Source organism: Larimichthys crocea, chromosome XXIV (assembly GCF_000972845.2).
Source record: "Larimichthys crocea isolate SSNF chromosome XXIV, L_crocea_2.0, whole genome shotgun sequence".
Lineage (NCBI taxonomy): Eukaryota > Metazoa > Chordata > Actinopteri > Sciaenidae > Larimichthys > Larimichthys crocea.
Genome location: NC_040034.1, coordinates 6,859,371 through 6,885,093, shown reverse-complemented (window position 1 = coordinate 6,885,093; position 25,723 = coordinate 6,859,371). Strand labels below are relative to the sequence as shown.

Here is a 25,723-nt window from a genome sequence, read left to right as displayed (position 1 = left end):
TTGTCTACAATATAAAAATTACCTGATGTTCACTTGTGTATTTTGTTACCTTCATGACATATATAAACACAGTTTGTGTTTCTTCAGCACTATTCTCTGAGTGTGATCTGTGGGACCCCAGAAGATGAAAATACAACGGCTAAAATATCTGGTTTCATTATGTGTTTAATATTATAAAAAAAAAATACATAGATTTATATATTCCAAACTTTGGCAACACCTGTAAAAAAAAAAGAAGAAAAAAAGGCTGAAGCTGCCTCGGGATTAGGAAAATTGCAGCAGGTACCTCACTAAATAAAGCCCACGAGGGAAAATGAATACACAATGCCTCTCCGTGCATCATGCATCATATTTATAGTCAAAGCCACAAATTACTGTATCATGTCCCTTATGACGCATTTTTCAGTCTCTTAGTGGTTGCTGGGAGACAAGGAGAATCTTAATTTGCAACCCTTTTGGTAGCAATAATGGTAAGGTAGCAGAAAACCTAAACGATTGAACTTTAATTCCCACTCTCCCTAGCAAAACTAATTCTATAGATATAGCAGAACAAGTGGGAGAATAAATAGATGGATGAAGAGGATGATCACAACATAGCTTTTTTTAACTACTAAGGCTCTCATTTTCATGGTTTGCTACCTTGGGGTTTGGCAGAATGCCACTGGGAGAAATGTGTAGGGTGGCCCGCTGGAGACACAGAGGGCCGAGACAGTGACCACAGACACCCACCCTGCCCTGTTGCACGAGGCATGAATTGTATACATCGTGCTGTATGGTACAGACAGCTTCAATGTGTCTGCAGGGGCGACAGCGTTTACTGTCTTTCCGTGTTTTCCTGACTATTTTGAATAAGATTAAGATATATTTAAATTTTGTACATAGCTGCCACTTTCAGAATACTTACCCTTACCACAAAAATATAATTTGAAGATAATTAGATTCCCTAAGAAGTCAATTATACAATTACGAATTTTGGTAAAGTGCTTAGAGTCTGTATGAAATTAATCAGGGTGAAGAAAAGTATTGTAGGCGAACAGTGGTTTCATTTTCCTCCTTCATATTTAGATTTTAGTTCACCCTTCTCTGTGACATTTATTAGGTAAAAATAGCTCCCATGTGTGCCTCGATACGGTAGTTTGCATTTAAGAACTTTAGTCATACGATCGGTTGTGCATGCATGTCTCGAGTCCATGGCCAATTTAAACTCATGCCCCCACAGTACCTTGTGTGAATTATGGGTATAATTTTGTAGAAATAAATGATTTAGGAACGCAGCCTGTAACACCACCTGTTAGGAAAACCTTTCGAGAAATACATGCTTCCTGAGTGTTAGATGAGAAAGTTGATACCACTTTCATGTCTGCACAGTAAATATCACCATCAGGCTTAGCATTAAGACAGCTATTTTAGCTTGGTCCAAAAGTAACAAAATCCACCTTCCTACACCCCTAAAGCTCAGAAATTTATGTTTATTTATGTTTTTATCTGACTTATAAAAAAATGTGTAACAATCATCACTTTACTTCGTACAGATCATGCTCAACATAACTCTCAGCAAGGAAGTTAATGAGCATATTTCCCTAAATGTCATACTACTTTTACATTCGGGATCATGTGATCATACCTCTGCCTTCTTCCAGCAAAGAAACAGGAGAGGGATCTTAAAATAGAGAAAGTTAGGTTCAGCCCATTATTTTCATATATTCCCTTAGGTGTTTTTCAGAGCTTCCAAACTTGCCATAAATCTCACAGAAAAGCTTCAGATGTATACATAACATTCATTTATTTCTCCAACCTGAAGTCAGCCACAAATAGAGATATTCCTAAAAAAACTTAAGTCACATTAGCTTAATGTTCTGTACTGTGTACGACTAATGACTGAAATTTTGGATGAAGAACGAGAGTTCATTTGTGGAAAGTCTTTTTTTGGCAGCCTCGTATATGCTGTTTCTGTTCTCTGAGTGATTTTCAGGTGGAGAGTTAAATACTCGGCCCAAGGGGTTCACCTGTTTTGTTTTTTCAGTCTGGTCTTGTTTCCAGGTCCAGCACCTTTCATCTCTGGATCATTTGGATTTCTGGGAACAGAAACAAACAGACCTGCTGAGCAGTCTAAAAGTTGGGCGGCAGTGTAACTGCTTCGTTGTTGCACACCCAGTCATACAAATAAACTCCATTATCCATATGGCATTTTAATAGTACAGCATGCAAGAAAACAAACACATCAACATGTGTCAGTACATCTTAATTTCTACATTTTAATTCAGAGCATGCTGCTGACATTCATGAAGGGATAATTAGCAAACTGAAGGTGATGAGTTAGTGCCACAAAAATGGCTTCATGGTCTGTACTGTGTGAAACGAACATAATTAAAGCTCTGACAACAGAAGGCACGCATGCCCTACACCACAGGCACCCCAATAGCTTTATCTGCAAGACTGCGCCTTGTGTGGTGTTTGACATCACTGATTACAGAGCATGTGTCACATTAAGTTACAGTTACAGTACCCTGGGAAAGTTGAAAATGTGGGCTCACGCATAATTAGACATTTAGCGCCAATCCTTCCCACAGATGAACACACCCTTCACCACAACACATAGGCTAGGGAGTTAAAAGTGTCCCAGCACCCCCTGATATCAACCACTGGAGTCTGAAACACCCTGCCTCTGCTATCTGGGACTGAACTTACTGTAACCCACACAATAAAGGCCCAAGGGTAGCAAGAAAGCCAAATATAACCCCAAAAAAAGCCTCATTCAAGCTTCGAGCTGAAGCAACAGCAGCAGGAATCTCAAGTAATCTCTAGTTTAGAGCAGAAAAACTCCCATGAGCTATTATAAACTTATATATAGCAATCGAAGCTCCAATCAGAGCACAGACAAATTAGAGGTGTATCATTTTTAGCATAGAATTACAATTCTATTTCTACAAATCGAACATCTCTGGGAGCATCGAAGGAAGGACATTTGAAGGCTTTCATTAAGTCTTTCATGAACTCTAACTACCACCGAGCGCAGAAGAATAGACCGATTCTTAGCTGACGTGAAACAGCACGACATCTCTGCACTTTGTGGTTCCATGCACCGACACATACCCATACTTGAGGGTATTTCAGGAGTGCCTGAGCATTACTTTTCATCTAAAAAAAATGCAAGGAACAATTCACAAAGAGGACAAGATGTTGGCCGACCAGAGAGTACACAAGAAAAGCTAATATTTAGCTGTTAACCTGTGGGTTTTAGACAAATTTTGGGGTGTCCTCCTGCATAAAAAAAGTTGTATAAAGCCTTTTGTGGCTGTGTGAAATCTGATAAATGACTCAAGGATGTTACTTGAGTCAGTGTCAGTTGGGGTTGAAGACGTGGCTTGATGCTACAATAGCTACTAGTAGCACAAGGCCCTATTCAGATCAAATCATGCATTGCAGCAAATCACCGCAGGGCTGTGTGGTGGTATGTGGGTGGTAATGGGCAATGCCAGGGTTGTGTTTATTTGTGCTGAATATAATTGCTTTGAAATAATCAGAAATGAACTTTTCTTTTTGCTGATTCACCGGCTTTCCCAATACTGGTGCTCCCTCACTCTTATTCTGTGTCTATATCGCTCAACCAACGCTCGCTCTCTCCCTCTCTCTCTAAACCAGTGGTTCTTAACCTGGGTTCGATCGAACCCTAGAGGTTCGGTGAGTCGGTCTCAGGGGTTCAGTGGAGCCTCCGCCCTGAAATTTTTTATACCATTTGTTACAACATATCTTTGTGAGCAATTGTTTTTTGAGGATGCTGGACATAAAAACTAAGAAAAGGAACAGACTTTGCTGTGAAAATGACATGAGACTTGGCACTTGCCAAGGTGAAGCCACGCATATCTGAACTGGTCTCTCAAAGGCAACAGCAGAAGTCACACTGAGGTAAGTTGTTGTGAGTTCATGCACTGTGTTGGTTTTGTTATTTGAACAAGGTGATGTTAATGCACGGTTCATTTTGTGCACCAGTAAAAAAAATCATATTTTATTTTTTACTAAAGAAGGGTTCGGTGAATGAGCATATGAAACTGGTGGGGTTCGGTACCTCCAACAAGGTTAAGAACCACTGCTCTAAACTCATTGGACCAAACCAAAAGAAACTTCTTCGTGTCACTATTTTGCAGGATAGACTGAAAACCAGACACAGACAGAGAAGCTTGGTACATGAAATAAAACAAAAGAAATAAAACAAAAACAAAAAACTTGGAGTATCATAGTCTAGTTCATGGATTCAACCCAGAGTTCAGTTTCTCTAAAAAGTTTAATCTGGCTCAACTTCTCCACCGCAATTTTTTAGTGCACCCTCTGCAGCGCCACTGCCATAGCCAAAACGCAGTACCCTTTAGCAGCGCCAGATTTGGTTTGAATTGGGCCTAACACACCAGAATCTGTGATCGAAATGTCAGCGGTCATGGCTACAAAAATAAAAATCTGGTTGCATTGAGCTCTATGTGAAAATTACCTTACTCACTTGATTTTTTTTCTTTTTTTACCTCAGTAAACAGTTTTCCCATTAGTTTATGGTCTCAGTTGCTAGTTTCAAGTCTTCTTATATACAGCATGATGTTCATTTTGTAGATTATCATCCCCAGGAAAACACTGACGATACAGCAGGGTATGTTTTCGGGTGTGGTTACCTTGTGAGTCCACCCAGTGTACACACCGGGCTCACTGATTACAAATCAAACTGTAAAACTAGCCACTGTTGATCAAATATGAATCAAGTTTCTGTTACTACATCGCTGATTTCCGACCTCAAGTGTTTTCAGAAACACATTTTAATGTACTGTTTAGTTGTAACACGATAGCATTTGTAAATGCTTGGAAAAAAAACAAGCATAGCCCAACTCGCAGTGCGTCACCCACCAGCTCCACGCTCTCATCAACCTATGTAATCTCTGGCTCCTCAAAACCAAGATGACAACGTCTATAATGCCAAATTTGAGGCTTCAAAAGAGTTGTCCACAAACCCATGGGTAACGTCACGGTAGGTTTACACTTGAGTGCAATGGTAAAGTGGTACAGTACTTACTCAAGTGTTTCCAGTTTATGTTATTTTATATGTATAATCTACTCATTTTCAGTGGGAAACATTTTTTACTCTATATTTATCTTTATAAATGTCACGTTAACATCAGTTAAAGTTACAAGGTTACTTTCCAGCCTTACCTTGTACTTAGACATGACTATCAAGCTTTAGGTTGGTTATGTTAGGAACCAATGGACTAAACTACCTAACTGTATATGAAGTATTTAAAATTAGCTCCACCTCCACCAGCTACAACAGTAAAATGCAACTTACACATTGATGCAGCAGTATTAACAGTCTAAATATATCCTATTTATACTTAAGTAAAAGACACTGTTTCATCCTCCCTGCCATTGAGACTCCAGCTCTATCCATGATGGATCATTTGGTGAATGATGTGTTAAGTCAGCTTTCAGCATATGCTCAAACCCTGTGGGTCTAGATGCAGCGTTAAATCAAAGAGCAGTCATCATTGTGGTGACAGCACACTGAATCACAGTGTCCTAAATAAAGCTCTCTAGCTTTCCATTGTCTAAACACCAAAACCAACTCCAAGGTCTATAACATAACATTGTGTATGCTTAACATGTTGCTTAATGAAGCAACAAAACCATGGCAACAGCCATTATTATATGTGTGAGTAAACCTGGGTATGTGTGTTCTTTGAGCCCATAAAAACCAGGGGAAGTACAGTACAATTGTTCTCTATGTTCCAATCCTGAGGCCAAAAATGTTTGAATTGTTCTCTTTTTCCGTTACAGTACAAATACATTATAGAACGGGCATAAATATATTTATCTGTCTATATTTTGTGGTATACATTTCCATATCACAGCAGGATGACTGTGATTTTATGTATTCTTGCATAGTGTATAAAACTTGGTGGAGGGTACTGTATAAATAAAGTGTTTGGTTGTGGATTTAAAAAAAGAAATTTAAATAAGTAACCATTTTTATTTAAAACGATTCAGAAATAAACGGTTCATGTTTGAACAAGAGACTTGCGGTGTCTGATAAATAAACTGATTAATTATCTGTGATGGCTGTGGTGTGAAAAGACTGAAAAAGGCCTTCCAGGCGTCTGTTTTGAAAATGTGTTTGACAAACTGCGGGTGTCTGTGCTGCTCTGTGCGCCTGCACATACCAGTCTTTTTTCTTATCCTCAGGTGATGACTGACATTTGCAGTTTATTGCTTTATTTCATCACAGGGCATAAAGCTTAAATCGTCTGGAGGAGCTCACTTTAGCTCTGGTGCTCTGTGTGCAGACTGGAGAAGAAGACCATATTTGCACAAACTGAAGCTTAGGCTAAGCTCTCAGGTGACAGCTGATGTCAAACTGGGACAGACTGACAGACTGGGGAGACTGGGGAGCATTTTACTCACACACAAAAAAAGCTCCCCAGCTTATAATGTCAGGTTTTGGCACATTTCCGACCTTTAATTTGGAGAGAGGGTGTTTCACAGTCACGAAACCTTGGAGAGATAATAGTGGGTGAAAGTATAGCTTACAGTAGCTGCATGTGTACAGGCGTGGAATATAATTAGCTTAATTTCAATGAAGCAAACCACTTTGTCTGTGAGGTATAGATGGGATCAAACTGTGCAATCAACAGAGGGGCTTCATAATGTGTGTATAAAGTGAAAGGCTTTGAAATAAGATAGCAAACATGAAACTAATCTCATTTAGGTTTTAAATATCTTATTTTAGATCTGTTAGGAAAACAGTAAATGTATGCAATTTACACTGACTTAACAACAGAACCAAACTCTGTCATTAGAAATGCAACATAATACCTGACTTCAAACATTTGCCATCTGGATGAAATCCCTCATTAACCATGACCTGAAGCTCAGGTCAACTTAAAACTCCTGTTCAGCATTTGTTCAAAATGTCGATAAATGCTGCATACGTTTAAAGAAAACTCCTCCATGGTGTGTATTTTCAAAAAGGATTCCTCAATCTTTAAAGTAACACTGTGTAACTTTTCTACCATAAAGTATCAGATAGGTGAATCCAAATTCCTGTCCCATCCCGTGTACGATAACCCGCAAGAAGTACGTAGTGTTTTGTGACACTGAGTCAACTATTTGCCTGATTTTGGTGGTGATCAAATTTTAGGGAGAAAATGTTTTCTGGTTTTCCCTCCATTGTCCTCTGACGGCTGCACATCAAGTTCCTGTGATTTATAGTTTCCTGATGTTTAGTTTAAGGATAGTTTCCCGGACTGTGAGCTCAGAGAACCAGGGAAGTGTAACTGTTTGTACCACAGGCTTTTTGGACCACTGGGAAGAAGAGGAGGAGGTTTACAGGCCCGGGGAGAAAAGATTGACCAAGCAAGAGGCCACAAGATAAGAGTAAATCCGGTTGTTGGTGAGAGATTCATGAAATAAATATAATCATAACAAACATGTACAGATGTTAATCATGCCAACGTGCTACCCACATCTAGACTTGATCAAGAACTATCAGATGGATCATCATGAAATCTAGCATTGACATTTATTGTTTCCAGTCCTACTTCCAATTCTACTGACTTTAGTGACAATGACTTTTCCTATAGCGCCACCATTTGTTAAATTTACTTACAGCAGGTACACTTCTATCTCTTGCTTTCTCCTCCTTCTTCTCTCTTTTCACTCAGGCTCTGCTGGAACGTTGGTCATTGTGGGACCTCTCTATTTCTTCTGGCTGTGGAGAAATAGAGAGTTTGGATGTGGGTTCCTCATCTAAACATTTGGATCTGGATCATCAACCTCCATGAGATTCAGCCTCACCTCTTCTCTGCTCTCTCCCTATTATTGCATGTTCTCATGTCTCGCTCTCCCACTTTGTGTTTGTTTGTCTTTCCTATCTGTCTGAATGCTTTGCCGCCTCTTCTGTGTTTGTGTGGCCTGTGCTCCTTCCAGATCTCCATAGTTGAGAGGAAGTTGTGTTGCTCAGGAGACCTGAAGCAGCTCAGGAAAATGAGTATTTATTGTCATTTTTTTGGCCGATCTGTTCTGTACAAGTGATATTTGTTGGATGTCTATTCTGGGACTGGGAGCTCTATTCTGTTGCATGTCTTTCCTTGTCAAAATCATGCTGTACAGATTTTAAAGCTCCATTGAGGCAATCTGTCATTTTGGGATATATAAATACATTTGACATGACTTTCCTGTCTTTCCTTTGGTTTTTAGTAACGTCTCAACAACTATTGGATGGATTGCTCTGAAATTTGTTGCAGACATTGTTCCCTTTGTGACAATTTATTACTTTTAATAAAGCACATAAGCTATAAAGTATCAAATCAGGTCAAAGTTGTAGCTTAAAAACTGAAGACATTCCCATCAGCCTCAGCTGTTCTTTGAATTTAGTGCTAATCAAATGTTAGCACGTTAACACCCTAAATTAAGAATTATACCTGCTTAATGCTGGCATGTTAGCAGTGACAATGTGAGCCATAGACAGTATTTCCAAAAGTGAAAAATGACGCTCAGGTGGCTGTAGGTGTTCAAACAAGCCACCTACAATGGTACCCGAAGAAGAATTAGTTTATCATTTCGGTGTTTTTGTCCTTATATGAACCTGCCTGGCCGGCTTGTTCCTGTGCCTGAATTCTAAACTGAACATGGGAACATCTGTTTATTCTAATAATAAAAAGTTCTGCATTATTTCCCAGAAACAGTTTCTGATTGATTGAGGATTTTTAAGGAATGTCCCCTTGAGCAAAGCCTTGATCTAGAATTCTTTATTTTCCAAAAAGCCAAAGCCAAGAGAAATTTATCCATGAAGCGAATAAATTGAAGTGACCAGTCAACCAAAGGTAACTTGTAGTTAGGTAGTTGGCGTGATTCGGATTGGTGGAGGTTGCCTTACCCTGTTTTCTTCTGTTGAGTATAAAGGTGGGGGTGTTTCCACATATCTGCAATCTTTTTTTTGGTTTTTATGGTGTGTTGTTCTACAAGAATAAACGATCCCACTGGCCTGCCCTTTCTCCAGATCACCTCTTGGCTCCTCATTTTCACATTATTGCCGGCCAACATGGCATGAGTCGATGGTGATTATCTTTGCTTCTTCAATCAACCGTTAATCACGCAAAAGGTGTCAAAACAGGTAGGCAATTTTGTGTCTCATTTTAGGTATTTACATAGCGTGATTCTCGCTTGACTTGATGGATTTCCACTTTACAAAGATGGCCTGGAGGGCTCCTGGCATTGTCTGAATCTGTGTGCGTTGGCAGTGTGTGTGTGAAAAGTCAGGACCAGATGTGTTTATGTGAAGCAGAGTTGACTGTTACGCGGCTGTGGCTCAGGAGGTAGAGTGGGTCATCCACTAATCAGATGATCGGTGTTTCGATGCCCAGCTCCTCCAGTCTGCATGTCGAAGTGTCCTTGGGCAAGATACTGAACCCTAAACTGCTCCCTGTAAGTCGCTTTGGATAAAAGCGTCAGCTAAATGACTAAATGTAATGTGTGACTGTGATCTAAGATAGACAGGTGAGAGGAGCTGTTCATGATGGATGTCAGCTTGGCTAATATCCTCCTCCTCTCCTCTTCTTCGTCCAGGCCAGAACTAGCCCAGAGGTTTGAGGTGCTTTGAAATGACTCTTTCCATCAGGCCCTTCATGGTCCCTGTTGAGGTGTGGACTGGAGCAGAATGGTGTGAGGAGGGCAGTGGTAATGTCCTGGATGTCCTGGGATGGAGGAGGTTTAGCCATAGATACTCTGTCTGGCTGTGACCAATAAGAGGAGGCGCAGTCCATTTACACCACCATGAACAGAGTAGGGCAGCAGAGCTAATTACACTTAAGCAAGGAAGCACTTAAGTCTAATAGGTGCACATCCCCAAGCCCAGGGGCAGGTAAAGGTTAATACCTTAGATCATAACTTAAGGATATCTTGAGAAGGAGAGGCTCAGTAGTCATCAGCCCATGCAAACTTGATACTTTTAAGAGGCCTCCTGAGAGCTCCTGAAGACTACATTCTGACAAGTTAAGTGCCTAACTAGCAATTATATACAGTATGAAACAATTATAAGTAAAAAGCAATCTTGTGAGATGTGGTTTCTACGCTGACTTAAGACTCTTGAGAATTTTTGTGTTACAGGTTTCTAGTGGGTACTTGTAGATTAAGGTATAACTGAATACAGCTCTGTGAGGCTGAAACACACCTCACAACTGTACAGACACAGATATCATAATAATAATAATATTAATAGGAGAGATTCAGAAGTCAACAAGGGGAAGAGTAGGGTGTCGAGTCCCACTATTCCCAAAAACTTTGTGTAAAATTTATGAGCCTCTTGTGGTAAGGAGGTGGCTGACTAAAGCACGAGAGGACATTCAAGCCTGCACGCACACACACACATTGAAGATAAGTTCACACACAGCCAGAATTTGACAGTGAACGAAGAAAATCTGAACCAAATAACCGACTTACTGTTAAAGACAATAATTATCTCATGTGATTTTGGCATGTTTGATTTTCTGTGTAGCCTTGTGGAATCAGATTGTTACGCATTGATAACATATATGTGTGTGTGTGTGTGTAGTTGCGTACAAGTTGCATGTAGCTTCTGGTGTCTGTGAAAAAGGTTGAAATGTAACCGTTGAAGCGTAAATCACTGTTTTGTTATAACAGCTGTAACTGTCATCAGAGTGCAAAAGTTGCGCAAGTATGAATTTGACATGAAGTCCTCCTCCCTCGTTACTCCAGTTGTGTCCAGTTGCGTTGGCTGAGCGACAAAAAAAAAGTTAGTGTGTAAATCGTGGTGCCTCCTCCCTTCTCGCTCTCACTCCCTTTTGTGCTGGCTGCACACGAGCAGTGGGGTGTGCTGGGGATGTGGAGAACCAGAGGGCTGCTCTGATAAACCCACATACAGACCAAGTTAGCAACTAGTTAGTGAACATAACATTTAGCAGATTAGGAGACAGATACTTCCTTATTGAGTTAGAAACATAAGCTAAAAGGAGAGTGACCACATCACATCATGGATGAAAACAGCTCTTAAAAAAAAAATCTAACGTGACTCTGTATCCTGTTTGTGTGTGAAAAGATAACTGCTAACAGAATTGGTAACAGAGAGAGCAGCAATAGGTTCAAAGCAACTATATACAATTTCCCACTTTAGCACCCTGAACCAATGCACACTGCTTCCCTCCTACCTCCATTTATTTTTATTCAAAACAAAAATGATGCCATCGTAATAATTTAAAGGTCATAAAAAACTCCAAATATTGGAGTTGGACGCATCATTTTATTGTAAAACAAATCATTAGTGGAAATAGAAACAGATGGCTTCGAATAAAAAAAAATATATATTTTTTTTAATTCACTCCCACAACCAAAGTGGTTACAGCCTCCTGGAAATGGTTGGTTTGGTTCACTGAATGAGATGCACACAGCAGCGCACAGTCTGTTAGTGACGCCTGTTTCCATCTTGGAAAACATGTTTGATCAAATGCTCTATCCCTCTATTAGACAGCCACTTGAGAAAGCTGCTGCCATTTAAATGCTACTGCAGGAGTTTCCAGACACAGTCTGAGTCCACCTGTCTGTCTGGCATAAGTTAAGATTCAAGCAGTGGCTACAACCACAGTTTTATTCAACCACGAGCTGTTGCAATCTGACCAGAATGTGACTAGACCAATGTAAACAGTGTAGCAGAGGAAAAAAGTGCACCAGTATTAGTTGCTGTAACTCTCTCTTCCTTTACCACAGGACCTCAGACTTCCACATTTGGAGATTTTGTTTGAAATACACTGTAAATAGCTGAGAAAATACCAAATGGGAGCTCTTCAAAGTCTTATATTTGCCGAATTAGCCGTTCACCTTGTGCCATCCAGAGTCGACTGTCCAGCTCTAACTCTGTCACCAAAGAGAAAGACGTGTACTTACAGGCTTTAGCTCTGCCTTAAAAGCAAAGCCCATACCCTTGGAAAAATGGTATTTACAGTAGCTGCGTTATCCAGGAAAAAAAGGGAGATTTGGTACAGGAATTATAGGAGAGATTAACAGCGGCTCATTGTCGGGAAAGAAGGTCAGAAACCCAAAATAGTCATCAGGCCTGTCCTAGAAAGATCTTCCAGCAAGCTGTCGTCGCAGTTAAACCTATACATGCTGCAATTCAGGGAGAGAGCTCTGGGAAGTGACATTATAATTATTGTGTTGAGAGGAAGGGAAAGTTTTACATGTGGATCAGTTTGGTTAACAGGTCTACAGCCGTGGTCACTTAAGACAGCTGCAGTGTGCCCAAATTACAGAGCACAATGACTCACACTCCTTCTGTGTTTGAGACCACTTGGCTCTGTTCTGGACGGGACAGTAAAACAGGCTTTCCACAGAGAAACTGTTGGCTCATCAAAATAACAAACTCTTTGTTCTGCTTTGCACCATTGGCTCTGCAGACCACCTGGAAGAATTTATTGTTTTTGTGAACCCTGAATTTTACACCCAGGAAGAAACATTGGGATTTTTATGAAGTCGCATAAAATTTTTTAAAAAACTCATCTAGACCCCCCATGAAGCTATGCTCATTCTCATTTATAAAATTACATTTCCATAGCTTTCATCTATGTAATGTAGCTGACTGTCATACATCATTTAACAAAACCCAGCCATGATACAGCCCATTAGATGCCTCAACCTTAAGCTTTCCACAAAAAGCTTTTTTTATTAACAAGTGCTTGTAAAAGGTAGAAGCTATAGGGCTACAAATATCTTGTACATCATCCTGAACATACCTACCTAAAAAAAGAAACGGTTTAACAGCTCATTTCATATAAATGCAGGTCTAATAGCTCCCTTAAAGATGTGCCCAACCATGACTTTTCTTTGTGGAAAAGGTTTAAATCACTTGTAATTTCACTGCGAACACAAACGTTAATTCTTTCTGTTTCTCTTACATTTCTGATTGAATGTCCACTAAACACGACACAGCCAAATTTAGCCTGTGAGCTTTTCTTTTTTCTTACACTTTTTTGACTTCAGATTTGTTTTCTCTAAATGTCAGGGACAGTCTCGGGTGACCTGTGGTTAGACATGTTTAATAGTCTACGGTTTCCCTTCTGGTGGGTGTTCAAAAGATACACTGAAGGCAAGAAATACCCTGGACCCATGCTGTGTCTGACTGTTTTCCATTTCCACAATCACAAGCCACGTGAGGCTCTGGACAAACTCACCATGTGAGTGTTTTTGCTTTAAAGGATCCACCTTTGGCGTGTCTCTTCAAAATATCCTGCAAACATGAAGTCTGGTCTCCTTAAACCATTAAACAAACACAACGAGAAGCCAGTTACCAACATGCAAACCATATGGAATGAAACTTCAGTTTGTGTGTTCTCACACAGATTTATTCTGGGCTGTTCTTGTGTCTGTGGATGACCAATAACAAACTCTTTTTCAGATTGCAGAGCCAATTTAATATACTTTGCAGGTTTTTGGCAAAACACGTGTAAACAATGTTACATTCTTGGTGACATCTGAATTCAATTAACAAACCAAACTGCATATTTGCCATTTTTATAATTCTGATTTCAAATAGAGTAGTGCATGTGTCACTTGTTTTTTGGTTGGTGTTCATTTCAAGTACAGTTTAACCAAACGGCTTTGATTCTCCTCCAATTTCTAACATAAGAACTCGATCTGTAAGCACCAATGTGGACTTGATTCGACTGGCTCAAGACTCAGTAAAAGACTCACAGTTGTACAAACTTTTGAGTTGATATGACAAACTTACAGCAGTTACTGACAGATGCTTTACCTAAACTCACAGGATGTAATTTCTCACATGTATACGACCACAGATGTAACAGATGTACGTGATGGTGTCGTGAAGTAGCACGGGATCGTGGTCTTCATTGTAAAAATTAGTATTGCCGATGTCATTTTATCTGACGTGACTCAGGGAGTATTCGTGTTCACTGACAAGGTGATGTTTTAAAGTTTTATTCATGTTACATTTAGCAAACTTCTTTTCTCACTCTCTAACGTATCCCATGTTTGCCCAAAAGTTATAGTAACTTGAGGAGGTAAAGTAAAGTGTTACTTTGAATAGAATTATGTATTTCACTGGTTTAAACATTGTTCGAAACATTTGGGATGATGTCAGTTCACGACTCAACAAAACATATAACGCAGAAATGTTACATATTGCACTGTACTACAAGTATAAGACCTAAATTCAAAATGTTACTCAAGTAAAAGTAAGTAAGAAAGTAAGTAAACTTCAGTAAAGTAAAGCACTTTTCCAACCCAGTCAGAGTTACAAGGTGCTATGCGATGCAAACATTATAAAGTGAACACAGGAAATAACGCTATATAAAAAAAAACCCATAAAAACTAAACAGAAGGCAAACACACACTCAAAAACAAGGAGCTTATGAAACAACGGTTTCACTCAAGTGAAAGTGTTTTTCGGTTTTTGTCAGTAAAATGTAAAATGTACTAAAATGATCAAATGTAAACGGACTTATTCTCAGTGTATTATTAAATTAGTGATTTGTTTAATGTTAGCTGGCAATAAAAGAACTCACTGAACACTGCTGCGTTGTTAGTAGAGAGTAGACAGGATGATCTTGTTTGTGTATATTATATAATGTGGAATGATTCCCATTTAGACTCAGTGAGGGCCACTGTTTCTGGCTCCGGTCAGAGTATCAGCCCACACATCGGCCATCAGCCAGCAAAACAAACCTCCAAACCACACCGGATTGAGACTGTGACCCGAGCATTGTTATGGACATACTGTACATTAAACTCTAGCTGACGTCCCGCGGTCATGTCTCCATATACAAGCACAGCGTGCAAAGATATGTGCATTGTGTGGGCACTAAGTAACAGCTCAGTTCCTACACTTATTTTGAGACAGACTTGGCTGGAAGCAAACATAGTGTACAGAAACAACACTTGTCCTGTCTCTCCGCAAGTCATTATGGTGCAGTGCTAAGTGTCTGCTCCAGAAAGTGAGGTGACATTGTGTTGTATAAACATTGTTTCTTGGTTGTCACTCTGTATTTCAGGCAAAGTGTCATTCTCCCTCCGACACATTCCGACTGCAGTGTGTGCTTAAGTCAAAAGTAATTATGAACTGACAAGTCAAATATAAATCCACCTCTGCTGCTCTGATGCAGTTTACTTTGCAATCAGAGAGCTGGGCGTTTTCATCCTCCTGTCTTCTCCACACTTTTTTTTTTTGGCGTTTGTTGCGAAATGGCTGACGCTGCCCGATACAGACAGTGAAACCTGAAATTTTCGCAGGCTTGATGTTGCGGATTAGTCATTATCCTTAAATACAGGACTCCTCCACCTACACTTAAGTGCTGAAAATCCCATTAAGGAGGTTTTATTTAACTTTGATATCTTTTAATGATCCCACAATAAGCAGATACTTTTTAACTTAAAAGACAAGGCAAAGACAGAGAATAGTGGAATGTTTTTAAAACAAGCAAAGATTGTTTCCTAGCTAAAGTACAAGACAAGCATGAGAACAATATCTATATATGTTTCTCTGAACTTTTTACCTTTGTAGTAAACTGTGTGCCGTTTTGCAGCACCCCATAAACGTCTGGCTGAGTAATTCTAGTTAAATTAGGTTTGGGCCGCTGCAACTCTAAGACTCTGATTCCCTAAAACCAGGAGCTGAGTCAGACCTTTCCAGAAATAAACATGCAGCCAAGTGAACTGTGGAAGCAATCAAATCTCACAGTCGAGATAAAGCAGCACTTGGTTGACTGGCAATAAGCAAGTTCTCACTTTTAAGAAGTGTGACAGGAGCCACATCCGGCAGACTGGTGATAACATCACAGGCATGTTTGGGCAAATTTTCAAATATTTCCAACTTAATTATATAGTAAATTTCACGCGCTTACACAATTAAACAGCTTAGCGGTGTCTGGAAACACACTGCTTCACATTTATACAGCTACATGCTTTCACACCTGGACATCAAACGGGTGCTTTTTCATCTATCCCCACCATTTTCCTGCCACTCTGGGATTTTAAACTGGTAACCTCCCAGACATTAGCCCTCATCTCTTAGGTTACCACCACCACTGCCATTTTTCAGTTACTTTTACACTTCCGGCTCCATTCGGGTCCATGTTTGTTTTTTAGGACCCTGTAATTTCCCCACCAATCACTCACAAGGGCCCCCGTCAAGTCTGCCATTCATAAAGTTTAAAGTAGCTCTTAGTGGTCCGAAGAGTTTATTGAAACATTAAATTTGTATCCCAGCCGTGATGGTGTATCTTTAGCCATTGCTTAACTCACGTGCTTGGTCGGGTCCCCTTACATCAACCACCAATTATGTTCTCCTCTTGGGTGTGGGTTGAGCCTTGGTCGGCACGGCGAAGAAAACCAGAAACATCAATTCCCGGCTAGTGGAGCGAACAAAAACAGACAAAATGCGAAAACCTTTCTTCCAAACACTGTTATCATTGTAGAGTACAAGCACAAACATAACTAACATTGCCAGTAACACTGTCCAGCAGTACGCTCTGGGGAATTTAGTGCAATCTACAGGCTGTTGTTAGATACGGATTAAGGCCTGAGCAACATGCTTGACCTCACAATGTCATCTTATGTCCTCTGCAGAGGGGTCAGACCAAAAAAAAATGCCCTGTCATAAATTCCCATGCTTGTTTTTTTTATCTATTACTGAACAAGGTGATAAAAAAAATGCAGGAGTGATTCTTCTAAACAGGTACCAAGGGGAGTAGTACTCAGATCTTTTACTTAAATAAAAGCAGAAATACTACAGTGAAATACTGAGTGATAAGTAAAAGCATTCAAATTTTCACTTTAGTAAAGGTGCATAAGTACAAGAAAACTGCCTATTTAACTACAGGTGTAAACTACTTTAAATACTGCTGGTTTAGCTTAATCTAAAATCATCAGATTATTTAATTTTCAGCAAATTAGCACCAAATGTTATGAAGTGAAAAGTGCAATAATTCCTTCTGAAGTAGTTTAAAACAGCATAAAATGGAAATACTCAAGGAGAGTGCCTCAGATTGTTCTGTACAGTGTTTGTTTGCTATCACAAAAAAAAAACAAAAAAACATATAAAACTAAATCTGAACTCGTAATCTCGAGACGCTTCAGCTGACTCTGGGTGTGTCACGTTCATAATTAGCTATTTTCTTATTCTTCTAAATTCAATAAAAGCGTTTTAGGTCGTATATCAAGTGAATGAAGTGACACTAAACTGAACACGTGTTTTACAGTGAGGGGCTCTCGACAATATAAAAGCAAGGCGACGTCACTCCGTTCAGTTTGAAGACCTAATTCCTAATGGTTATTACAATGAAGCCTGCCGACCACATCAATGCTTCTGCGGTGCTGTAACGAGTTGAGCAGAGAAAGAGAGAGACAGAGAGAGAGAGAGAGAGAGAGAGAGAGCTGCCATGCACTTTCATAGCCTTCAGTTCTGCCACTACAAGCCCAAGGACACAGAGTCCTTTGCAAACGAGTACAGTGGCGTGTTTAGAAAACAAAAAATATGCTGCAAGGTTATAAACAACATCAAAATTACACTGTTAATTCAAGTCCTCCTCAAGCCAAAGTACACTTCGGTTTTCAAGCTCAGCATGAACGTGTCTGCTTCTTCACTGGCTCACATGCAGATGCAGGTTGTTGTTGGTTTTTATGCATGAAGAGATGAATCACTGTTCTCAGAACATTGGACTAAATATGGAGAACCTCTTATGCCGTGGTTTAGCTGCAGAATGTTTGAAAAACATAAATAAACTGAAATCATCCGAACCTATAAACATATAAAATCATAACTCCACCCTCTCTTGCTCTGTCATTTCATCTAAATGTGACTAAATCTGGTAAAGCTTGGCTTCCTCTTGGCACACGGGCATAAAGAGATTTTTAAATAATACAGTATGACTATAAAATATCAAAATTGATGGCATGAAGAACACATACAATAGTCTCCCGGTCACCAGTGATTAAAACAAAACAGGAAACTCCCAGTGCTGAACACGAGCAGGGTAAACATGATTTTGCTCGACTGATATAGCGAGCTCAAACATGTGAAATCTAAGTGAAAAATATGACTATTTCCTGCAAGCGATCCTCTTCTTGCTTGAGTTGTAGGTGCACATGTAAGGTGACATTTCATTTATCATACAGCCTGATGTAGTCAGTCTGCACCTTTGTCGCCACTCCTGTCTTGTCTATGAGCAGAAGTTCAAACATTTGGAAATGGAGATCACAAATTACATTATGTTTTATTTGACAGGAAGAGCAAACTTAAACAATGTTTGCCAAACATGATTAAGTACTATAAGCTGAGAAAGGTAGCACTTTGGAAAATTGCAGATAATTTGATCTAATTTCCAAAAAAACTAGCTCCATGTCGTAGGATCTTTAATTATACCCCTGGTGAAAGACGCCTGTCACACTCACGTGTTGTATAAGACGCCTCTTATAGAAACTTGGTGAAGCCCTCAATCGGGCAACTCGTCATCATCTTTTCTGCAAATACATACATGTTGTCAGCAGTATGTATATACGTGAGAACACAGGAAGTACCAAAAATGGTCCCTTGTTCAGGAGGATTCTGGGATGTAATATAGAGTACCCTACACATCATTTACGGCCACTTGTGTGTTTGAGAACATGTGATTATTTGGGTGTATGCATTTCCTATGTGGCCGGGCTGAAATTGAGAAATTACAGTTGGAGGATCTCAAAGTAAGCAAGGCAAGGTGGAGGGTGAGGGAGGATAATACAGGAGGATCGAGCTGATTGAGGAAATACAACATCATGACAGAAAGCAGCTCTAATTGTAGGAATAGGCCTGAAAAACCTCTGATGATGTATGTGCACCATGGGGACCAAAAATAACAAGTGACCACAGGGGCATGGCCCCTTCTCCGCAGCAGCTGCAGCAGCAGCACCTCCTTGAGAAGTGCTGTGCAACAGTAAAACCTGCCCTCTGGTGTCCAAACATCAGTATTGCATATGAGGGGCTGTCACACACTGGGTTGCATTCACAAGGCTGCACAGAAACAAGCCCAAATGTCTTTTCCAGTGACTCCTTATATAGTTTTATTAGGTGTTTTGAGGGTAAAACACTTATAAAAATACACAACTTAAGAAAAAGTGTTCCTCCTGAAATAGAGACCAAAATCAAGACCACTTTGTCCTTAATTAGCTCAAATGACAAGCTGACCAAATAATACCTAGAAAATGTACAACACTAAATATATGAAAATGTGTTCATCCCTTAAATGGCAGCATTACATCAGGAATAAACATCAAATTATTAGCTTTCAATCTGAGGCGACTAAACTACTTTTATCCATGGCACTCCGGACAACCTTTCCCCACCATTCCCCTTGTTTATCTTATCATAGCAGGGGTGGAGGTGTCCAGACAGTCAGGAAAGGTAAGGGGGAGTCTGTGCCAAGCGGCTGGACAAGATGTAAATTTGCAGATGAGTCTGGTACTTGTACATCCTCAATGCAAGCTTTGTGAAGCTACACAGGTGCCACTACAAATCTGGTGCTGTATTTTAAGATGTTATATTTAAACAGGGGGTCGTATAAACATCCATAAATATAAACATATCCTGAGCATAAAAATAAATATGCAATGTTGCTGAAAAACTGTAAATGTAAGTGTAAAAAGACTAAAAATGTAAAGGTGTTAGCGGATTAGGTATATTCCTTGTGATCTTTGCTCATTTATTTATTTATTTTTACTTCGAACATGATTATGTTCTAGTTCAGAAGAAGACTGAAATAAGTGATAATCATGTGTCTGGATACTCAAGACATGGAGGCACCCTGATGTGACATGCCCGCTTTGGGCAGATCTGTTTGCTAATTACAGCCTAGCTTTGAGGAGGGAGGTACTTGCGTAGAGGGGGCTCTTTTTTTCCCCTTTTTTTTTTAATGATGCGAGGAGTAGATATAGTATAAATACCCACATCATTGTGCTAAAAGGCAGCATATCCTCAGTTGTGCTCCTACCCTAAGGATATACAGCAGCACCAGGAGAGCACTGGTGCTGAAGAGACTGACTTTCTCCTCATTGGATGCCGGTATGTGTGATTTCTCTTCCCCGCAGAACAGCTCTATCTCTGGGGGAGCGTAGACAACATCTAGGCTTTGTCTAGGCCTTGAGCTATTCCTATGGCAGGCTAGAGACGGGAGGCAGATTTTGGCTGGCTTAGAGCTTCCTGGGTGATAGATCCTGGAGGCTCCAGGATGCTGAGACTGAATCCAAAAGTTTAACTTGTACTTGTAGCCTGTTGCCCTGTTGAGTTTCAGTGGAGATGCACAGCCTGTACACAAGTTTTTAAACTCTGTAAAATAACTCAAAATTCAAGAAAAACTTTGTCGACACTTTGTACCTTGAAAGTGGTTTGTGCTGACTGTCGCCTTGTTTTTGCCTGCAGGTTGGATCTTGTAAGATGGACGTACGAGTAGCATGCATCCTCCTCCTCGTGGTGGCCTCGGCTGCTGCCCATGGAAAGGGGTACGTGGTGAAGAAACTGGTGAAGGCTGCCCCTCAGTATCAGCCCTACTCTGTGAAGAGCCAGGGTAAGAAAACACAGCTTGCATTTCAACTGTTTTTGGTTACTTTGTCCTCATGAAAGTTGCTCCTGAAGTCAGATTTTCTTCTCTGAAGACAATCTTTACTCGAGCAACACTTTGTGAAAGTCCTGCCTTACCTTTGAATCTTCAGCTTGTGAATTAGCATCTTTGTTGTTGCAAATAGAAGCAGTCAGACAGATGCCGGCCACAGCCAGCTGCACTTTACTTTGAAAACTGAACTCCATTTTGCTCTGGAGCTGCCTCGTGCTCTGATTGGCTGCAACAGCACACACACGTTTCTCCTGTCACATCCAGTTAGATCTGCAATTGCAAGTGCTCATTTACTCAGCGCAGAGCTTTGCTTTCACATTTTATTTTGTAGTTTTGACTGAGCTTGTCTCTTATTCAGCCAAAGCAATCACATTTGCAACATTTTGTAAATCATTTTAGGGCTTTCTCATTTGCCTTTGTTAACTATGTGCTATGCTCTTTGCATGATCAGCAATTCTCTCTTTTTTTATTGCTTATTGTTTATTGAGTTCTGATTTAAATGATCTGATCATCTAACATTTTGAGGAGCATAATGTTACAAGACTAATAATGATTTCACATGCATGTTACATCTCATTTATAGTCATTTTTGCTGTAAATGTTGACTGTGTATTTGCTTTCAGGCATTCATGCTTTGCAAAATCTCTCTCTATATATGTATATCTATATGGATCCTTTTATGTGTGTATATATATAGTGTATAGTATATTTAGTGTCCCACAGAAACGCATTTTACTACCCTTTAAAAATGTTAATTATGGTGTGGTCTGTTTCATGTGTTGGCTAAAATGCAATGCAAAATATGAAATGTTGCTTTTGTGTGAATCAACACACTGCTATTTCTATTTAAGAAAGTAGCTTTTAGTGAATTATTTTTAGTTTGACACTGACAATTACAGTCCAGTCACCCAGCAGAGTGGTTTGTTTGGGTGTGCCTGCTTCACACAGAAGTAGAAACATCTGTTTGGCTTTATCTAAACACGGCTGCAGTTAGCTAAGGAGCGAGCCTTTTACACTCAAACATCTGTGACCACATGAAGGCAGCAAATAAAAAAAAAGACGTCTTCTCATTTAGACCTACTGTTTGACAAACAAGATCCTGAGATATTGCTCTGTACAGTAAAAAAAAAAAAAAAAGGAGCCGAACATTAAATAAATTATAAACTAGACATTAATTTTAAGAACAAAGCAGAGACAAATTTCTATATTTATTTTGAAGGATTTGCAAGTTTAAGATATATAGATAATATAAGATATTATAAATTTGCGCCAGTGAACCAGCACCATGAAGTGAAACCTCAAAAGTACAGGACTGGTTCCTGGGAATATAAATGGCCCCACCTCCAGGAATCAAATATCACTGAATTGGGGGCAAATAAAATTGTTTTTAGTGCACCCATCCTTTTCAAATCTCTGACGAAATATACAAGAGCAACACGCATGAGAACATTTTTCTTCGGATTTGATTGAACAACCGCGTTACTAGTCAACAAGATACTGCCAAAAACTCTCACACCCACTTAAACCTTACAGTTGTCCAGTACACCCATGTTCTTGTACTTACTACTACTGACTCGAGTAGGATATAATTAGAGAGATACTAAACCCTGTATTCTAGGATATCGTTGCATGAATGTGATGCAGAGATTATAGGTTTACATTTCCACTACAGTGTAATGAAAACTTAAACAAGAGGATGTGAAATGTGTATTTTGTCCTACACTATACCAAGTACAACTTGTAACTTTCTTTTAATCACCTGTATTTGGGGATTTTGCTGTTGTTTGTTTTGGTGGTACTGATGATGGTTTCACTCTTCACAGTGGTGGCAGTGGCAGGTGAGCCTGGTCCTCCAGGTGAGCCCGGCCCTGAGGGACCTGCTGGCCCTCCTGGTGAGCGAGGTGAGGATGCCACAGGTGAGCCCGGCCCCCAAGGACCTCCTGGACCTCCTGGAGCTCCTGGACGCTCCATTGCTGGCAAGCCTGGTTCCCCAGGTGGACCTGGCAAACCTGGCAGTGATGGCGCACCTGGTGAGAAGGGAGACACCGGAGCCACTGGCGCTCAGGGACCAAGGGGAGCCCCTGGAGCTCATGGAAGCCCTGGACCCGCCGGCCTCTCTGCTACTGGCAAGCCTGGACCTTCAGGTCTTCCTGGAGCAATGGGACCTAGAGGAGAGCCTGGTCTGAAGGGACATCCAGGTATTCCTGGTCTGCCAGGTCCTAAGGGTGATAAAGGTATTGGTGTTCAGGGACCTCAGGGTGAGACAGGACCAGAGGGACCTATGGGCCCTACTGGAGAACCAGGTGCAGCTGGAGTTGGAAAGCCAGGAAGAACAGGTGCTCCCGGTGAGCCAGGAAAGTCAGGTAGCCCAGGTAGGGATGGTGCCACAGGTCCAATGGGACCAATGGGACCTAAGGGTCACACTGGTGCCCCAGGTGTAGGTGTTGCAGGTAAACCAGGTGAGAATGGTGCCCCAGGTCTGCCTGGCCCAGTTGGCCCTAAAGGCCACCAGGGACCTGGTGGAGCTCCTGGTGCCCCTGGAGTTCCCGGATATGGAAAGCCAGGTGCAAATGGTGAGAAGGGAGAGAGGGGAGCTACAGGTGCCACAGGTGCCACAGGTGCAAAGGGTGAGCAGGGTCCAACAGGTTATACTGGTGCTACTGGTGCAACTGGCCCCACTGGTCCTGCTGGACCTCAGGGTGCAAGAGGTTTCCAAGGTGAGCCTGGCGCTGTTGGTGCTAAAGGTGACACAGGTGAAGCTGGACCTCAGGGACCTAAGGGAAACAAGGGAGATCAGGGAGCACAGGGATTCGCAGGCAAGCAGGGTTACCCAGGCGCAGCTGGTCCTCCTGGACCCAGAGGAGCCACTGGAGCTACTGGTGATAAGGGTCATGTAGGTCTCCCAGGTACACCAGGTGCCCCAGGTATCCCAGGCCCTGCTGGACCCAAAGGTCACACTGGCCGTCCAGGTGAGCCAGGTGCTGCTGGTTCTGATGGTGCTTCAGGTCCTAGAGGACCCGCTGGTCCCCAGGGTCCCGCTGGTACTCCTGGCCTTAAGGGTCACCCAGGTCTGCCTGGTGCTCCCGGTCCTGCTGGTTTGGCTGCCAAGGGTCACACCGGACCTCAGGGTCCTGCTGGTCAACCCGGTGAGCCTGGTGCTGATGGAGAAGCTGGCCCAGCTGGCCCTCCTGGTCCCCCTGGTCCTCCCGGTGAGGTTGTGTTCGAGAAGGGTATGGGAATGAGTGAGGTTATGGTCAAGTCCCCCATGTCTGCTTTCACAGCATCTCTGGCCACCCCCTACCCTGCTGCTGGCACCCCCATTAAGTTTGACCAGATTGTGTACAATGCTGAGAATCACTATGACCCCGAGAGCGGCATTTTCACTTGCCAGATTCCTGGAGTCTACTATTTCGCCTACAGCATCCATGTTAATGGCGCTCATGCCCTGGTTGCTCTGTACAAGAACGGCCAGCCTGTTATGTTCACCTATGATGAGTACAACAAGGGCTTCCTGGACCAGATGTCCGGTAGTGCTGTCCTCTTGCTCGATGAGCAGGACACAGTCTACGTCCAGATCCCCGATGATGAGGCCAATGGTGTCTTTGCTGCCGAGAATGTCCACTGCTCTTTCTCTGGGTTCCTTATTGCTTCAACGTGATACGTTGATACAGTAGTTCCCAAAAGCCAACCAACTAAATTTGCAATCTATTTCTCAAATTAAAGTAAACTCCCTGTTCATTTTTTCCTCAACCAATCAGACAGGCAGTTCACCCTTCTTTGAGGAATAGTAGCATCTCGACTTGAAAACTACAAGAAATGGGTGCTTAGAAGAAGGAAAACTAATTTATAAAAACAGGTGATCAGGGATGGGGGAAGCAATCCACAAAGTTACCAGTGAGCTTTTGTAATGGAGACAGCATGTGAAATTGAGGTGTTATAACTGTGTTGTGTCCTGACTTTTTCTTTTCCACTCTGTTCCTTTTATACTGACTTCAACTGGTGATTCTTAATTTAGTGTTTGTCTGTTTTTTTTTTTTGTTTTTTGTTTTTTTGTACCTGCTTGTTTTTGTTTGGGTGACCAATAATAAAAGTACACAAATACTTTCTGTGCAACATGTTGTAACTTGTTATCCTTGTATGTGACTTGAATATTGTGAAATAATCATGGTCAAATTGACCATAATGATAAGTCACCAGAATACTGTCATACAAACACAAACTACCAGCAACATGTTATATCCCTGAACATGCATTATGTCATGTAAAGCATAATGACCAAAATAAAAGATGTCTAAACAAATGTTTTGTCTCCGAAGCTCTTTGTTGTCTTTACTGTATCTTGTTTGACTGTGTATTTAATTTAAGTGATTTATTTAACTTTTTTTTTCAAGATTAAAACCTTTCTACTTGCCTTTCTGTACAGCAGTAGATTAAAGCTTCACTAATGCAACCTGTTAATCAAACTAATCTGTTACAAGTTTTGCAAAAATATTATATCTCTTCGAAAATATAAAAAGTAAAAAAGATCATTAAGGAATGCTTGCATATTAGCTACATGACATACTTAGATGTCATGTTCTCATGAGTCCCTGTCAGAGTTCAGATTTTTGTATGAAAGTAAAAGTAGCAAAATGTAGCAAGTAGCAAAATGGTTTATAACACCCAAATCTAAATATCAATTAGTAAAACACAGTTATAATTGCAATTACAGTTGCAAATACTGTACATTGATTAACACTTGAAAGGTCCTTATATGCACTTACAACTACTAGTGTGTTATGAACCATTTCTTTAAAGTTTGTATTGTTCTGGATGCTACAGGGGGACGTAAAGTATTACCAATCATTCCATGACAATTAAAATTCCTGCAATCAAAAGAAATGAAATCCCCCTTGAGCTATTATTCACATAAGCATCAATATAATGTCATATACTATACTATATAGCCTACTATTGGTTTGCACTCTTGAATCCAGGCTTTTTTAAAAGTAGTGTTATGTGCATATAACCAGTTACTCAAGTAACTGTAGTGGGGTAATAAGTACAATACTCGCCTCTGAAATGTAAAATGGAAACACAAATTATAA

At 40.7% G+C, this 25,723-nt stretch overlaps 1 protein-coding gene across 2 annotated transcripts; it reads left to right on the top strand.

Moving 5' to 3' along the window:
* Positions 1 to 8,979: 8,979 nt before the first annotated feature.
* Positions 8,980 to 24,932, top strand: col10a1a (collagen, type X, alpha 1a). 2 transcript variants are annotated; one of them, XM_019254469.2, is made up of 3 exons: positions 8,980 to 9,145; positions 20,447 to 20,591; positions 22,460 to 24,932. In XM_019254469.2, exons 2-3 carry the CDS (start codon positions 20,462 to 20,464, stop codon positions 24,292 to 24,294), a joined length of 1,965 nt encoding a protein of 654 aa, XP_019110014.1. In that variant the 5' UTR covers positions 8,980 to 9,145; positions 20,447 to 20,461; the 3' UTR covers positions 24,295 to 24,932. The 2 variants fall into 2 exon arrangements, with proteins under 2 accessions (XP_019110014.1, XP_010744956.1); XM_010746654.3 differs by lacking the exon at positions 8,980 to 9,145 and adding an exon at positions 19,982 to 20,089.
* Positions 24,933 to 25,723: the final 791 nt, after the last annotated feature.

Excerpts from the sequence above, each read along its gene's own strand:
- col10a1a (XM_010746654.3), top strand. Across the intron at positions 20,592-22,459 it reads CTACTCTGTGAAGAGCCAGG|TGGTGGCAGTGGCAGGTGAG; the intron begins GTAAGAAAACAC and ends CACTCTTCACAG.